Here is an 18,794-nt window from a genome sequence, read left to right as displayed (position 1 = left end):
TGTATCCTTTCTATAGTTTCCACATCCTTCCCTTAGTAAGGTGACCAGAACTGAGCACAGTACTCCAAGTGGGGTCTGACCAGGGTCCTATACAGCTTTAACATTACCTCTCGGCTCTTGAACTCAATCCCATAGTTGATGAAGGCCATGGCACCGTATGCCTTCTTAACCACACAGTCAACCTGCACAGCTGCTTTGAGTGTCCTATGGACTCGGACCCCAAGATCCCTCTGATCCTCCACACTGCCAAGAGTCTTCCCATTAGTACTATATTCTGCCATCATATTTTACCTACCAAAATGAACAACCTCAGTTATCTGGGTTGAACTCCACCTGCCACATCTCAGCCCAGTTTTGCATCCTATCAATATCCCGCCGTAACCTCTGACAGCCTTCCACACTATCCACAACACCCTCAACCTTTGTGTCATCAGCAAATTCACTAACCCATTCCCCCCACTTCCTCATCCAGGTCATTTATAAAAATCACAAAGAGTAAGGGTCCCAGAACAGATCACTGAGGCACACTTCTGCTCACCGACCTCCATGCAGAATATGACCCATCTATAACCACTCTGCCTTCTGTGGGCAAGCCAATTCTGGATCCACAAAGCAATGTCCCCTTGGATCCCATGCCTCCTTACTTTCTCAATAAACCTAGCATGAGGTACCTTATCAAATACCTTGTTGAAATCCATATACACTACATCAACTGCTCTACCTTCAATGTGTTTAGTCACATCCACAAAAAATTCAATCAGGCTCATAAGGCACAATCTGCCTTTGACAAAGCCTAAACATATTATGCCTCTCCAAATGTTCATAAATCCTGCCTCTCAGGATCTTCTTCATCAGTTTACCAGCCACTGAATTAAGACTCACTGGTCAACAATTTCTTGGGCTATCCTGACTCCCTTTTGTGAATAAGGGAACAACATCTGCAACCCTCCAATCCTCCGGAACCTCTCTCATCCCCATTGATGTTGCAAGGATCATTGCCAGAGGCTCAGCAATCTCCTCCCTCGTCTCCCACAGTAGCCTGGGGTACATCTCGTCTGGTCCCGGTGACTTATCCAACTTGATGCTTTCCAAAAGCTCCAGCACATGCTCTTTCTTAACGTCTATATGCTCAAACTTTTCAGTCCGCTGTAAGTCATCCCTACATTTGCCAAGGTTCTTTTCTGTAGTGAATACTGAAGCAAAGTGTTCATGAAGTACCTCTGCTATTTCCTCCAGTTCCATACATACTTTTCCACTATCACACTTGATTGGTCCCATTCACTCATGTATTATCTTCTTGATCTTCACATACTTGTAGAATGCCTTGGGCTTTTCCTTAATCCTGCTTGCAAAGGCTTTCTCATGTACTCTTGGGCTCTCCTAATTTCATTCTTAAGCTCTTTCTTACTAGCCTTATAATTTTTTAGATCTCTATCATTACCTAGATTTTGAATCTTTCATAAGCTTTTCTTTTCTTCTTGACTAGATTTACAACAGCCTTTGTACATCATGGTTCTTGTACCCTACAATCCTTCCCCGTCTCAATGGAACATACCCATGCAGGACACCACACAAATATCCCCTGCACATTTGCCACATTTCTGCTGTACATTTCCCTGAGAACATCTGTTCCCAACTTATGCTTCCAAGTTCCTGCCTGATAGCTTCTCATTTCCCCTTACTCCAATTAAACGCCTTCCTAACTTGTCTGTTCCTATCCCTCTCCAATGTTGTGGTAAAGAAGATAGAATTATGATCACTATCTCCAAAATGCTCTCCCACAGAGAGACATGACACTTGAGCAGGTTCATTTCCCAATACCAGATCAAGTACAGCCTCTCCTCTTGTAGGCTTATCTACATATCGTGTCAGGAAACCTTCCTGAACACACCTAACAAACTCCACCCCATCTAATCCCCTTGTTCTAGGAAGATGCCTATCAATAACGGGGAAATTAAAATCTTTCATCATGACAACCCTGTTATTATTGCACCATATATGTTCTGCATATACTGGTATAATTATTTGATCCCTAGAGGGATTAACGTAATCCACGGCACGGTTGATATTGCACTCATCCAAATTACTGAACAGTGGGCTCATCATTGTCATTTGACTCCAAAATGACATGCTGCATCATTCACTGCAGCCTTGACCTGCTTGAAGCATCTGGTCCATGATTTGCAACAAAGTAGTGTTGGGAGGAAAAAGATGCTGTCAAGCCATCCATACCTTTGTTGTCAACCAGATTGTTAGGGCATTGTCAACCATGAACAAGGCTCCACTGTTAAGGTGCTCCTCGCACAATATTAATGAATGAATGAAAAACATGGCATCATCTTGGAAATTTGGTATTATTTTCTAAACTGTTTTTGTTAGTGCACTGTACCATTGAAAGTCTGGCACTTGAACATCTTTCAGATCAATCAGGTTCTGAGTGCAAGATTAAGAGATATTTAACTTTAGGGTCACTCTCGACAAAATCTCCAAGGAAAAGGTCACGATGGACTTTGGATTCATTGTAGCCTGGGTCACTTCTCTCATCTCCCAAGATGGATGCAGAGAGAACATTCACTATCTCTTCCATATTAAACTTGTTAGGAGTGAAGGCACTCTCCCCATGATTCATTTCAACGCCCTTCAAAAAATATTCTGTCATCACAATATCTGCAATACAAACAAGCATTATGTACAATGCACATTTTTGGAAATGTTTAAATCAGCCATGGCTGCCTTTCATCATATTGGCACTTTCACAACATCAATCTCCCAATCATATTCTTTAAAATCTTGCCATAAAATCTCATTTTTTCCTTCACTAAATGAAGGGGCCCATGTCTTTGTTTATGATCTTCTGACCTACCCTTTTCCTTCCTCTCCATCTTCCTTTTGTTAACATACCACATATTTCCGGAGGTAACATTTTACTAGAAGCAGCAGAGGATTATTTTCAATACCCAATTGAATCAATAATTAATCAATAAGCCACTTTTTTTTAGGTTAATGGCTCATTGGCTATTAAGATGGTCCAGTCTGTATTTAACGATTATCAGTCCACTGAACAGCATGTAGCTTCAGCACAATTCCTATTGTTGCTTGTTGCTAATATTGATACAAGTCTTCCCTTTGCCATTTAACATAAAGGATTTTTGTTACAGTAAAGGCTTAGTGATGCAGGGACAAATACTCTCAAAAATCAATTGTGCTACTGTATAGCAAAAAACTCATAAATCAAAGGACACCTACATAATGGAAGATGAGACAGACCCAAGTAGGTTTAGAGTTTTAAATATATCTATCAAATCTAGGCAAATCTGCAAGGTCAAATAGCCATATTTATTTCCAATTTCTAGCTGCTTCAAAAAGATTCTTTTTTTTATATACAGAAATATTGCAATCCCTGCATTGACTGATGGTGAATCCACAATGCTGTCAAGGAGGGAATTCCAGAATTCTGACCCAACAATAAAGTAACAGGTATTCCAGCCACGATAGTGCAACACTAGGAAGTTGAAAGACTTCTCTATAACTTAGATTTAGATCAAAACAAATTGTAACACTGCATCATTCTGCAATAATCTTGGACCTAAGAAAGTCACAATGAATTAAAGAGATGACAGAAAACATGGAAAAAGGAGTGAAGACTTTTTAAATGAGGAATAGGGAGAGAGGAGAGAAGAAAAAGCTATTGACAAAGGAATATATTCGTCAAAAAAAAAAGCACATTATATTCATGCAAAAGGTCCTGCACAATGTTTGCAAAGACTTGTTTGGCAAATCATCTTATCAAGTACTGGCAAATTTATATTTAGCCTGGGATTTCCTGGTGATGATCTACTCACGGGAAACAGAGGCACTAGATCCAGTGCAATATAAATTATCTCAAAGATTGAATGTAAGCTACACCAATATTTACATACCTTTCAAATATTACATTTTGTTTCACTGGTAATTCATATGTAGACATATTTAATACCATATTTGGACTGGGAATTAAGTGGTCAATCCTATCCAGAGTCAGTTTGTTACTCGGCTGAGACATACCCAAGCAACACACAAAATGCTGGAGGAACTCAGCAGGCCAAGCAGCATCTATGGAAAAGAGTCGATGTTTCAGGTCGAGATCCTTCAGCAGGATTATTCCAATCTATAATTATTCATTTCCCCTTGCAAGTTAAAACTAAGTTCCATTTCATAACCTTTAACAATGTGTAGTAGATAGTAATTCAATACATAATAACCTCAGATGCTCAAAAATAATGAGCATTATCCCATTTTCTAAAACTCAACATTTTAACCCCCCCATCTAGCCTGCACTATGTTTCTCAGTCACCGAATATTGCGCACCCACCTGGGAGAGAAGTGTTCACACAGACATCATCAGTATACAGCTCCATACTTCCATGAAAATAATCTCAGGAACCCTAAAATCCACACCTGGCCAAAGGATCCCAACATTGAGTGGAACAGCACCCCCAGAGATGTGTAGAAGAGCAGATTCAGCAGAATTCCACAAGCATATCCAAAATATGCCCTGCAAAATTCCAGTTCATAAACTCATCGAAAATGCTCCTCCAACTTCCCGACGCAAATCCTGAAAACCTTTCTACAACTTGAAAAACCTCGACTCCTATGACAAACACAATGAATGGCACTAATACCGGCATACCAACATGCCATCCCACACCTCCCCCCACCCCAGCAGAGATCTAATCGACGAATCCATCTCACTCCTCCTGGGCTTTACTACAGCTACCAGAGAAAACTGGACAGCTGCAAATAGACTCTGAAGTCGACAGGCCAAAAGAGCGCAAACATTATACAGATCGGGCGCCCGACAAACTGAAGCTTGTCCCTGTGGTGCCCCAACCCAGAACATCCTCCACCTGGTCCAAACGTGCCCTTTCAGCAAGATCCAAGACGGCTTCGCCGTGGTGCACTGACAGAGCTACGAGCTGCAGGAGTGGCTTGACAAGAAACAATTAGAAGTGTGAGAACAATACCTGCCGTACAAAACCACAAAACTGGCTGACACACGGGAAGTTTATTTAAATGATACTCTTTAATTTGACCGTATTTATCAATTTTTATTTTTGAAGCCTTCTTTACAACTTTAAAATATTTCTTGCATTTACTTGCTGTCAAAGATATGCTTCATTAAAGGTCCATTCTTGTGTGAGATGAAGTCAATATTTGTTTGACAATGTCCTTGTGAATCACCTTTGGGAAGCTGCTTACTACACAGTAAGGTACAGGGGATTACTACCCTCAATCCTACTCCTGTACTTATAAAATCTGTCACAAAAAAAATCCAGTAGTGCTTTTTGCAAATATGACTAGCACAACACCAATTTTATCAGTACATGGGCCTTTATTGCAAGCAGAATAGTCCAAAAGGATACATTATTTCAATTCAACATTGTTTTGGCAAAACTGCACCAAGCAAAATAGATTAAATTGTGCTTTTGATCAACACACAAAATGCTGGAGGAACTCAGCAACTCATGGAGCATTTATGGAGGGAAACAAATAGACATTTCAAGCCAAAGTGCTTTATCAGGATTGGAAAGGAAGGGGGCAGAAGTCAGAATTAAAATGTGGGGGAGGGAGGGTAAATATTTTTTGTCTCTTTATCCAAGGAAACATAAATGTATCTTGGTGCAACATAGAAGGACTAGATTGATTATGAGAAGAGAGAATTATCATAATTTTCATATTAAAAAATGGTGTGGGTGGACTTCCAACTCCACAGCAGACGTTTAATTAGATGATGGTGGAGGTCACTTTGCTTCAGCCCCACTTTCCCGCCTGTTCCCAGAACTCCTTATTCCAACATAGTCCAGAATTCCCTAGAGTAAAGAATTCCACCCTTGGAAATGAAATCTGCATTTCTGTCTACGCTTCTCTAACGATGGGGAGAAATAACTTCTTGACATCAGTCGAGTGAGACAGAGTAAAACAGGCTTTTAAGTAAGTGGTGAGAAATCCAAGATGGATTGAGAGCTGCTGTTTCCTCTAGCAGGACAGCCCCAAATTAGGAAACGGGGTTTCAGGATAACAGTCCAATAACTGAACCAACTTGGAACTACTTTATTAAACTCTGGAGTTTATTCTCTATCCAGTTTCAGATTCTCAAATGTTCAGAATATTGCAGATCCATGTCAATTTTGAGACTCTGTAGGGGTGGAAAGAAATCAGACAGGAAGGTGGTGTACTGTATCATCATAAATGGCTGAAGAAGTTGGACCTATACTCCTTGAAGTTGAGAAGAATGAGGAGTGATCTTATTGAAATATACAAAATGTAATGCGGACTTAACAGAGAAGAAACTGATGTTTCCACTAATGGGAGAATTTCAAACCAGGAGGCATAGTTTCAAGACAAGAAGGCAGTCATTTAAAACTGAGGTATGTGGGAATTTCTTTTCACAGAGTAGTGAATCCCCGGAACCCTCCATGCCAAAGGGATGTGGATGCTACATCTTTAAAGACATAGATAAATTTTGGCAAGATCAGGGCCTCGAGGGCGATAATGAAATGTCACAGAAAGGAAATGAAGCATGGGAGATATCAGCCATATTCATAATCAAATCTCAGCATTACACCAGGCTTGAGGAGCCAGTAGCCTACTTCTAAAGAATCAGGTTTAATATCACTGGCATATGTCATAACATTTGTTAACTTTGGGGCAGCAGTACAATACATGATAAAGAAAAAATTATGTATATACATTAAATAATTAAATAAGTAGTGCAAAAACAGACATAAAAAGTAGTGAGGTAGTGTACATGGGTTCAGTGTCCATTTAGAAATCGAATGGCAGAGTGGAAAAAACTGTTCTTGAATCGCTGAGTGTGCACTTTCAGGCTTTTCTTTACCTCCTTTCTGACAGTGACAATGAGAAGAGGGCATGTCCTGGGTGGTGGGGGTCCTTAATGATGGACACCTCTTTCCTGAGGCGCCGCTCCTTGAAGATGTATTGGATAACATAAAGGCTGGTGCCCATGATGGAGGTAATTTTACAACTTTCCCCAATTTACTTTGATCCCGTGCAGTAGCCCCCCCCCACCCCTCTTACCAGCTGGAGATGCAGCCTGTCCGAATGCACCAAGTCAAGTCAACGTATTGAACAGTAGAACAGTGCACAAGGACAGTATAACCTTCTCCAGGTATTTCTGAAAAGGTTTAAAAATAAATAGTACAACAAAAATGTCAGACCTGCGCAAAGCTAGGCCTACTGATGATTCATGCTGTCACAAATGCTTCTGAGATTTGGATTACTTACAGTAGGCAATTCAACCAACAAAGTCACCTCAAACCCATTCAAATTCATCGAAAAAAGTAAGCAAACCAACGTCAATACCCTCCCCCAGCTAACATTCTGTTACTTAAGTCCCAGTTACTATCAAGTTGGCAACAGAAGCTAACTCCAGAAATAGACAACTATATGCTGAAGTAGATAAAGTCTGCAGATGCTGGAAATCCAAAGCAACAGAGAAAATGCTGGAGGAACTCAGCAAGTCAGGCAGCATCTATAGAAATGAACATACAGTCGACGTTTCGGGCTTCAGGACTGAGTCGGTATTTACTGAACTACCAGGTGTTCAGATTCAAGTTCATTGGCCTGGGCATACGTACTCAAGATATAAGTGACAAGACAATGAGCATTTTGCAGCAACACAATAGTTTTCATAACATAAATTAACACAAGTGGGCAGAGGAAACAATGTACTGACGCGCTCACAGTCTCCCTGAGCCCCATTGACTCCTAGCTCAAGTTAGAGGAAGAGCATTGCAGATGCTCATGTGTCAGAAGGACACAAAAGAGCCCATCAGTGGCCTTCTCAATCACCCAGAGATGGAGTATTCCTCACCCGGGAGGGGCTGCCCGACCACCCGCCCATCACATGCCTCTGTTAGGGGATTTACAATGCCCGAACCCCATTACAACATGCTGCACGGATGATGCCGGACAGCGCTATCGCTCACCAGGGTAGCTCGTACGCAGCGCCGGCGGACGATGTTCGAGCCGCAGAGCTACCGCTACCGCTCGCCTCGGCCTCGGGCTCAGGCTCCCGCCCATCCCCATCACCAACTCCCGGCTCCGTACCGTTCGCCGTCTCCATGTCGACAGTTCCCGCGCAACGCGCGTTACGTCAGCACGGCACCGGCGGTCCGTGCGTCACTGCCCAACCATCAGTGCAAAGGGAAATACGTAACAGAGCGCGTGATAACGGAAACAGACTCTTTAAATATACATCAACAATGACTACATTTTATACCTTGAGTTCTCATATTTTACGTTAATCTGTTTCTGCTTGAGGAGGCGGCGGTTTTTTTAAAATCAAGGATACTTCAGCAGAGCGTCCAGAGCATCCCCGCGTCACCCTGCGCAGCGCAGGGGAAAGGGCGCCGGACGCGCGCGTGCACGTGCACCGCGGTGGCGGGAGCGGGTGCGGGTGCGGGTGCGAGCGCGAGCGCGAGCCGGAGCGGGGACGGAGCGCGGTCGGTTGGAGTCTGAGGCGGAAGGTCTAGCGAGTCATTGAGTACGGTGCTCGTCGCTTCTCTTCCGTTGTTTCGCTGGGTGTACACTCTCTTTTCGGCTCGGCTCCCACCCATTTTAGTCCCCAGCGTGTTTAACATTAAAGTCCGGCGCTGCCGATGAAACGAAGTGAGGAAAAGTTTTGGGCAAGGATCGCAAGAAAGCTCCGTAGGTAAGGAAGTAGCTGACACTCCAGTACTAGTATTATAGTATTTGTGCTTTAATGGTGTACGTGCCCAGAGAGAGGCGAACCTGCACTGGGGTTTCCCTGAAACATATCTCTCTCCTTTCCAAACACCAGCCATACTGTCAAAACACGCCTTAACTTAATCTCCTTGCTAAAACTTGAATTAGCGTTTAGCCTACTGTGCATTTTGTAAATATAATATTTGCGTTTAGTGTTGCTATCATAAAGATTAATGTGGTCGATGATGTTTCCTTTTTGTATAGTGACTTGTTGGTAGAAGTATGTATGAGAATATAATTACTATAGGAACTCTGAAGATAGTTGCTGCCAGTTGAGTTAAAGATATATTTCCGGGTATTTCTTGACGATGAGTATTGAACATAACTAGAGTAAAAGTCTTCATGGTTGGTTTAGAAGGTGTACTCTAAAGCCTGAGCTAAGTTAAATCTATTTGGCAAGTTGTCGGCTTTTATTTGGTGCTAATCTTTTCAGCTGAATTGTCGGTAAGCCTTACCTTATTGAAGGCTTGTGTTGTGTTTAAAATTAATGTGTTTCGTAATACAAAGTAAACTTGAGGGGAAGTATTTTGTGGTGTATGGTAGATGAGTTTTTCATTGGTTAAATTAACCTGTTTTAGTTGTTTTAAATGTATTTCACCTGACAGTTACAATGGGTGGTTTGTTTTTGCAATTCAATGTCTATAAATACAATTGTACTACCAAGGGGATCTAACAAGTGAGATGGTCTGCTACATAAACAAGATTTTGTGCACGTTGTATTTGCCTTTATGCTTCAGTAGTTGAGTAGATTGGTTGACTACAGGAAATCGCATTATTTTGAAAATTTTCATGTTATGAATTTCTTCTGTCTTATTTTAAAAATGAATTGCATTGATCCTTTTAACAGATCAGTGCGATGCAATTTTAACTTAAGACTTATTTACTTCCCATTACGCCACTGGCATTTAAGACAGCAATAAAGGTCTTCAATCTCTGGTGGTGTTCAGGGCTTCCTTCATTATGCCAGTAGCTTCCTCTCAGTTTTCACTACTGTCAGTGTAATGGACTACTTTGATGATCAGACCCAAAAAAGACAAACAATTTGAGTGTCCAGGAACTGTAGTGTGAATCATATAAGTACAACAAAATGACTTAAGCCTAAATTATTAACAAAAAAATAGAAAACACAAAATAATACGTAGTAATTTACAAAGATTTCGGGGATCATGGTTCGTAGTCTGCATTTGATTGTTGCTATTGTTGGGAGATTTGATTGTCGCTTTGTCAGGGAACTTGATTGTTGCTGTTGTCAGGGAACTTGATTGTCACTATTGTCAGGAGAGCTCCGAATTCTGATTTGAAGGTTCATTCCATTTTACTGTCAAAGTATGTACAAAACAACTCTGATATTTGTCTTCTCCAGGTAGCCATGAAATACAGACAGACCATGGGGGCTGATGAAAGAATAGACATTAACTCAACCCCCCCCCTTACCCCCAGCATGTAAAAGAAAAGAAACAAAATTCTCAGACCCCAGAAATCCCCCACTCCCTTCCCATGCAGAAAAAGAACAGCAACGATAACATCAAGTACTCCACCCTCCCCTGCAGAAAAAACAGCAACAATAACAATTCCCGCCCCCTTACACAGAAAAGAACAGCAACAGTAGCATCAAAACCTCCACCTGCCGATCAGCCATGAGAAAGAAAACACCGGAAAGCTAAAGCAAACCAATATAAAGTACGGTCCAATGATCACATAAATCTCAGAATATCCAAAACAACTTTTTGTCAGCATACAAGGACCATCACTGACCCCCACTGCATTCATCTCGATATTTCAGTCTTCCTTACTGCTTCGAGATGGACTTGCACATAACCTTGGTCTCTGGTCTTTTCCACGAGTATTCTCGGGCCTTTTCGACGCCCCCCTCCCCCACCAATCTCCATGAGATAGCTCTGCGGACACTAGAGCGCTGGATCCTTCGATGGAGTTCCAATCTGTATGTCACCAGCTCCAACAGCTTCCGTAACACAAACAAGACAAAAAGAACAAGCAGAAGGTGTAGAAAAAGTGAAATAATTGGAGAGATTTGCTCTCTGGAGAGATGTTGCCCAAGGAATCATAGTTCGCTGGCACCATCTTGACCAGAAGTTTTGACTCGTGAAATCAACTGGGTCCTAGGCACTGATGATCATAGTTCTTCAGTCTAGTTGCAGTCCTAAGAACTGAGTGAAAGACCCCCTCAATCAGGGGTTCAATCCATAAGCACTGAGAGACATGCAGAGACAGGATAAACTCTTCAGTCTTTTGTTCTCATGTCACTGGTGCCTTGAGGCCAAGAGAGAGTATTAACAAGCATTTCTTAACAAACCTACAGTGTTTAACTTGTACAGATACCTTTCATGCTGCAAGCAGAAAATTCATGGGCCCACTGAGCAAGTGGCAATAACGCTATTTGAGGGTGGGGGCTAGACATCACCATGTCAACACAAGCAAGTTTCTCAGCAATTTTGTTAAATCATCACATTGTGAATCATCTTTCAATTGGGTGTCAACATGGTAAACTGTAATAGTAACATGTGCTGAATAGTTCCAAATGTCTTTCATATCTCTGTTCCCCATAAGGGACATCCCATAACAGTGTTGGACTGCTGGTTCCATCAGGGCAACTAGACAGCAAGTCCGTTAGCAACAGCCCAGGAATCGGTATAAATAGGAGCTTCGGTTTATGCACGATGACAGTATGAACTGCTGAAAGCTCTGTATATTGACTCAGCCCATCACAGCCTTCCTTTTTCAGCACTTGTTGGATGAGAAGGTTAATGGTAGCAGCCTTCCAAACACGACGACCACTCGTCCATATCCCAGAGCTGCTGGTGAAGCAGGAGACAAGATTAAAGTGAATTCTTCGTACAACAGACGAGGCTTCGCCTGGAGTAACTTCAGGTGTGAGTGACATAGCCTGAGTCAAACCAGTTCATGTATTTTACGAATTCTGTCCAGTGCCTTTGCTTGTTCAGAATTATGCTACTTCCAGTTGACGACTGAACTCTGTTGTGCACGCCCTACCTCATGGGCGAGTGTGTCAGAGAATGCCAATCTCATAGTAGGAAAGTCAAGTCGGAGAGGGATGAGATAATCCCCTGCCTGTGTTTTAGTCTCTGTTAAAGCTCAGTAACAGGCAGGAAGCTGTTTCCTAAATGCAGTGTATCTGGTGGCAGCTTCAGGAAACTTTCAGGACCAGAAACCCAGAGGCATATTGCTTCCTCCATTCTTCTACCACAGACTCCAGATTGTCACATCATCTTTAACAGAAACTTGTAGTTCAAAGAAGTGGCCCACTCCATGATGAGATGTGTAATGCTGTGGTGATGGCCTTTGCAGCTTCAGAAGCTGATTGTTGCATGGGGCCCCATATAAAAATAAATTTCTTTCTGGTCACAGCATACAGGGCTCAAAAAAGCGTAGTCAAATGGGATACAGTATGTGGTGCTGCCTGTTTCCCAAAAAGCCAACAAAGCATTGGGCTTCTTGTTTTGCCGTAGAGTGTGTTATGTCTGGATTTTATTTCTGACCTTATCTGGAATTATCCTATCGCCCTTCATCCATTGTATTCCCAGAAAATGAACAGTTGTAGCTGGACCCTGTACTTTACCAGGGTTAGTTTCCCATACCCTCTCATCTGATCAATCAAAATATTAAGGGCTTCAGAAACCAGCTCTTCAGAGGATTTCCTTAATAGCACATTATCTATATGGTGAGCTACTTTAATTCTGAGGGATAGGGCACATTCACATAAATCCCATGCCACCACACATATCCCTGTGGAAACCATGTAAAGGTGTACTGAAGGCTCTTCCAGGTAAATGCAAACTGATCTTAGGATGACTTAGCAATAGGAATGGAGAAGAGAGCATTAGCATCATCAATAATAACATAATACAGGTCAGTCCCACTAGAAAGATCCTCATTCAGGGTCCCAATGTCTGGAACAGCTATGGCCAGCGAAGGGGCAAACTGATTTAGCTGGTGATAACCAATGACCATGCGCATGAACCATCAGGTTTCCAAACTGGCCAAACAGGGCTATTGTCATGGGATGAGGCAGGGCGAAGGACCCCCAGATTTAAAAGGGACTCTACTGTCTTTATTGATTTAATTATGCCTTCTCAGGATGTGATATTGCTTGGCAAGCATATAAAGACAGGTTCCCATTTTGCCTTTCCAGCCAGAATAGATACCTTCCTAATACCAAAAGCAAATTTGCCAAAGCAATGGCAAGGTAATTTCTGATTTACCCTGTGTTTAAGGGATGGTATGTGGAGTTGCTGTTTAAGATCTGTTTTATTATCATTAGTGGCAATAATTTGTTCACTAATTAATTTGAATTTTTGTTTCCTTAATATCCTTGTTAATATTTGATCATCTTTAATTGTGCATTTTGTGTGGTGACAATAAGCCTATTTTCTTTGTATCTGAAAGAATCTTGACTGTGTTCTTGTAATCCTTACTTTATTCTTTGAAGTAGTATGGCCTCAATTTAAGTCCAGATCTGTTTATTTTTTTTCTCTTTTGTATGACTTACTATTTAAGCTGGAGACTAAACAATGTTTGCTTGATACTTTTGGGTGGCCCATGTCAGAATCAGAATCAGGTTTATTATCACTGGCATGTGACGTGAAATTTGTTAACTTAGCAGCAGCAGTTGAATGCAATACATAATCTAGCAGAGAAAAAAAATTAATAAATAAAATAACAATAAATAAGTAAATCAATTATGGTATATGTATATTGAATAGATTTTTAAAACATCCAAAAACAGAAATACTGTATTTTTTTAAAGAAGTGAAATAGTGTCCAAAGGTTCAATGTCCATTTAGGAATCGCATGGCAGAGGGGAAGAAGCTGTTCCTGAATCGCTGAGTGCGTGCCTTCAGGATTCTGTACCTCCTACCTGATGGTAACAGTGAGAAAAGGGCATGCCCTGGGTGCTGGAGGTCTTTAATAATGGACGCTGCCTTTCTGAAACACCGCTCCCTGAAGATGTCCTGGGTACTTTGTAGGCTAGTATCCAAGATGGAGCTGACTAGATCTACAACCTTCTGCAGCTTCTTTCAGTCCTGTGCAGTAGTCCCTCCATACTAGACAGTAATGCAGCCTGTCAGAATGCTCGTGACAGTACAACAATAGAAGTTTTTAAGTGTATTTGTTGAGATGCCCAATAGACAATAGGTGCAGGAGTAGGCCATTCAGCCCTTCGAGCCAGCACCACCATTCACTATGATCATGGCTGGTCATCCACAATCAGTACCCTTTTCCTGCCTTCTCCCCGTATCCCTTCACTCCGCTATCTTTAAGAGCTCTATCTAACTCTTTTTTGAAAGAATCCAGAGAATTGTCCTCCACTGCCTTCTGAGGCAGAGCATCCCACAGAACCACAACCCTCTGTGTGAAAAAGTTTTTCCTCAACTCCGTTCTAAATTGTCTACCCCTTATTCTTAAACTGTGGCCTCTGGTCCTGGACTACTCCAACATCGGGAACATGTTTCCTGCCTCTGGCGTGTCCAATCCCTTAATAACCTTATATGTTTCCATCAGATCCCCCCTCATCCATCTAAATTCCAGTGTATACAACCCCAGTCACTCCAACCTTTCAACATTTGACAGTCCCTCCATCCCGGGAATTAACCTCGTGAACCTACGCTGCACTCTCTCAATAGCTAGAATGTCCTTCCTCAAATTTGAAGGCCAAAACTGTACACGATATTCCAGGTGTGGTCTCACCAGGGCCCTGTACAACTGCAGAAGGACCTCTTTGCTGTTATACTCAGTTCCCCTTGTTATGCAGGCCAGCATGCCATTAGCTTTCTTCACTGCCAGCTGTACCTGCATGCTTACTTTCAGTGACTGATGAACAAGGACACCTAGATCTCGTTGTACTTCCCCTTTTCCTAACTTGACACCATTCAGATAGTAATCTTCCTGTCCTGTTCTTGACACCAAAGTGGATAACCTCACATTTATCCACATTAAAGTGCATCTGCCGTGCATCTGTCCACTCACCCAACCTGTCCAAGTTACCCTGCATTCTCATAACATCCTCCTCACATTTCATACTGCCACCCAGCTTTGTGTCATCTACAAATTTGCTAATGTTACTTTTAATCCCCTGATCATTAATGTGCCGTTTGTATATTGTAAATAGCTGCAGTCCCAGCACCGAGTCTTGCGGTACCCCACTGCCTGCCATTCTGAAAAGCACCCATTAATCCCTACGCAAGCAACAGGTTGAAAATTTAAACGCAAACAATTAATCCCTACTCTTTGTTTCCTGTTTGCCAACCAATTTTCTATCCATGTCAGTACCCTACCCACAGTATCATTTGCTCTAATTTTGCACACTAACCTCCTATGTAGGACCTTATCAAAGGCTTTCTGAAAGTCCAGGTACACTACATCAGCTGTCCCCAACCACTGGGCCGCAGAGCATGTGCTACTGGGCTGCGAGGAAACGATATGATTTGGCGATAGGAGTCAGCTGCACCTTTCCTCGATCCCTGTCACGCCCACTGTTGAGCCATTACGCATGCGAGGTCATTACCCACGCATCATCCATTTCACCGCGGGAAGAAGATCAATTCCTCGAGCTTGCAAATGACGGCGGGCTGAAAAGTATGTTTGACCTAACATCTCTGCCGGCATTATGGATCAAAATCAAGGCTGAATATCCTGAGATAGCCACAAAAGCACTGAAATCGTTGCTTCCATTTCCAACGTATCTCTGCAATGAATGCAATGAAAACTAAATTGCGGAATAGACTGGACATAAGGAACCCCGTTCGAGTATCGCTGTCTCTCGTCACCCTTTGATAGGACTGTCTTGTTGCAGGAAAACAATCCCAGGGCTCCCACTGATTCAGCGATATTGGTGTGTGGCAACGATTTTATATGTTCATATGGGGAAAATATATGCTGTGTGTTTAACATCCAAAAGATACTTAAAATGTTATGATGCTATTGACTTATATAACTATATAACAATTACAGCACGGAAACAGGCCATCTCTGCCCTTCTAGTCCGTGCTGAACGCTATTCTCACCTAGTCCCACCGACCTGCACTCAGCCCGTAACCCTCTATTCCTTTCCTGTCCATATATCTATCCAATTTTTCTTTAAATAATAATATTGAACCTGCCTCTATCACTTCTACTGGAAGGTCGTTCAACATTTACTTCAAGCTCCCCTGTCCTCCCCTGATAATTGACTTATCTCTGTATTCATGCAAGGAAAATAAGTGCTGTGTGTTTAATATTAAATTTGTTAGATAAATCCTTTTAGAAACGAAATTGAGTGTATTAGCTAATTATCATCTATATTCCAGACTTGATTAACACCCCCCCGAAACAGAATCGCCAAAAACGATTTGTAGAAAAAAAAATCGGACACGCATGCGCACTGGTGCCCGCGCAAGGCTTCATGGTCATTGTAGTCTTTCTCGGGGTAAACCCAGCGTATTTGACTGCTACTCTTGTCCGTTGGCAACCCCCTGACCCCCACCCTGGGTCGGCCGGTCCGGAAGAATATTGTCAATATGAAACCGGTCTGCAATGCAAAAAAGGTTGGGGACCCCTGCACTACATCCACTAGCTTCCCCATGTCCATTTTCATAGTTACATTCTCAAAAAATTCCAGCAGATTGGTCAAGCATGATCTCCCCTTCGTAAATCCATGCTGACTCGGACCTATCCTGCCACTGCTATCCAAATATGCTGCTATTACATCTTTTATAATTAATTCTCTTCAAACTCCTAATAAAGTATAGCAGCTGTCTTGCCTTCTTTATAACTACATGGATATGTTGGGACCAGGTTAGATCCTCAGAGATCTTGACACCCAGGAACTTGAAACTGCTCAATCTCTTCATCTGAGGATTGGTGTGTGTTCCATCGTCTTACTCTTCCTGAAGTCCACAATCAGCTCTTTTGTCTTACTGATGTTGAGTACCAGGTTGTTGTTGCGGCACCACTCCACTAGTTGGCATATCTCACTCCTGTACACCCTCTTGTCACCACCTGAGATTCTACCAACAATAGTTGTACCGTCAGCGAATTTGTAGAAGGTACTTGAGCAATGCCTAGCCACGCAGTCATGTGTATACAGAGAGTAGAGCAGTGGGCTAAGCACACACCCCTGAGGTGCGCCAGTATTGATCATTAGCAAGGAGGATATGTTATCACCAATCTGCACAGATTGTGGTCTTCCAGTTAGGAAGTCGAGGATCCAATTGTAGAGGGAGGTACGGAGGCCCAGGTTCTGCAACTTCTTAATCAGGATTCTGGGAATGATGGTATTAAATGCTGAGCCATAGTCAATGAACAGCATCCTTTCATAGGTGTTTGTGTTGCCCAGGTGATCTAAAGTCATGTGGAGAGCCATTGAGATTGCGTCTGCCATTGACCTATTGTGGCAATAGGCAAATTGCAATGGGTCCAGGTCCTTGCTGAGGCAGGAGTTCAGTCTAATCATGACCAGCCTCTCAAAGCATTTCATCACTGTCGATGTGAGTGCTACCAGGTGATAGTTATTAAGGCAGCCCACATTATTTTTCTTAGGCACTGGTATAATTTATGCCTTTTTGAAGCAAGTGGGAACTTCTGCCTGTAGCAGTGAGAGGTTGAAAATGTGCTTGAATACTCCCACAAGTTGGTTGGCACAGGTTTTCAGAGCCTTACCAGGTACTCCATCGGGACGTTCCATCTTGCAAGGGTTCACTCTCTTTAAAGACAGCCTGACATCGGCCTCTGAGACGCAGATCACAGGGTCATCAGATGCAGCAGGGATCTTCACAGCTGTAGTTGTGTTCTCCCTTTCAAAGCATGCATAGAAGGCATTGAGTTCATCTGGGTAGTGAAGCATCACTGCCATTCATGCTATTAGATTTTGCTTTGTAGGAAGTAATGTCTTGCAGACCCTGCCACAGTTGCTGTGCATCCGATGTCGCCTCCAACCTCGTTTGAAATTGTCTCTTCATCCTTGAAATATCCCTCCACAAATCATACCTGGTTTTCTGGTATAGTGCTGGGTCGCCAGACTTGAATGCCACAGATCTAGCCTTCAGCAGGTGACATACCTCCTGGTTTATCCACGACTTTTGGTTTGGAAATGTACAGTAAGTCTTTGTGGGCACAAACTCATCCACACAGGTTTTAATGAAGTCGGTATACTCATCCAGATTCAAAAATGAATCCCTGAGTACAGTCCAGTCCACCGATTCAAAGCAGTCCTGTAGGCGCTCCTGTGATTCCCTTATCCATATCTTGGTCCTAACTGCTGGTGCTCCAGTCTTCAGTCTCTGTCTATACTCGGAGTAGAAGTACAGCCAGGTGATCAGACTTCCTGAAGTGAGGGCGTGGAATAGCACGGTGGTGTAGCAATGGTGTTGTTTCCTCTGGCATTGCAAGTAATCTGTTGATGGTAGTTGCTTAGTGATTTTGTTTTTTCAGACTGGCTTGGTTAAAATATCCCAAAGCGATGGTGAAGGTGTTAGAGTGCGTTGTTTCGTGCATGTTAATCCCATTGCTCAGATCATCTAAAGCCTGCTTGACATTGGCCTGAGGTGGAATGTAAACTGCTTCCAAAATGACCTCAGAGATAGTTAGATAGTTACTGTGCTCAGTGATTCAATTCATGCTTAAAAGTTCAAAGTAAATTTATTATCGAAGTACCTACATGTCACCTGAGATTAATTTTCTTGTAGGCATTCACAATAGAACAAAGAAATGCAATATATTTATGAAAAAAAAATACCCTCAAAGACTGACAAGCAGCCAAGCTCATTCCATACTCCCACCACTCTCTGTGTGAAGAAGCCCCCCCCCTAATGTTCCCTTTAAACTTTTCCCCCCTCACCCTTAACCCATGTCCTCTGGTTTTTTTTTCCCCTTGCCTCAGTGGAAAAAGCCTGCTTGCATTCACGCTATCTATACCCATCATAATTTTATATACCTCTATCAAATCTCCCCTCATTCTTCTACGCTCCAGGGAATAAAGTCCTAACCTATTC

At 42.4% G+C, this 18,794-nt stretch overlaps 2 protein-coding genes across 4 annotated transcripts in view; one reads left to right on the top strand and one right to left on the bottom strand.

Annotated features, from left to right (window-relative positions):
• The window catches only part of rfc2 (replication factor C (activator 1) 2), a 55,749-nt gene extending 47,563 nt beyond the window's left edge, over positions 1-8,186 (bottom strand). Inside the window, exon 1 of one of the 2 annotated variants that reach the window (XM_072243496.1) lies at positions 7,989-8,186. In XM_072243496.1, coding sequence (XP_072099597.1) covers positions 7,989-8,125 — 137 coding nt within the window. In that variant the 5' untranslated portion in view covers positions 8,126-8,186. The remainder of the gene's footprint in view (positions 1-7,988) is intronic. The other variant, XM_072243495.1, reaches the window with a different exon arrangement.
• Positions 8,187-8,383: 197 nt separating this feature from the next.
• The window catches only part of LOC140187782 (E3 ubiquitin-protein ligase rififylin-like), a 51,976-nt gene continuing 41,565 nt past the window's right edge, over positions 8,384-18,794 (top strand). The window contains exon 1 of one of the 2 annotated variants that reach the window (XM_072243498.1): positions 8,384-8,713. The gene's annotated coding sequence lies outside the window, so the exon portion shown is untranslated. The remainder of the gene's footprint in view (positions 8,714-18,794) is intronic. The other variant, XM_072243497.1, reaches the window with a different exon arrangement.

Source organism: Mobula birostris, chromosome 25, assembly GCF_030028105.1.
Source record: "Mobula birostris isolate sMobBir1 chromosome 25, sMobBir1.hap1, whole genome shotgun sequence".
Taxonomy (NCBI): domain Eukaryota; kingdom Metazoa; phylum Chordata; class Chondrichthyes; order Myliobatiformes; family Myliobatidae; genus Mobula; species Mobula birostris.
Note: the sequence above shows the minus strand (reverse complement) of the source record. Positions and strands in the feature narration are given on the sequence as shown.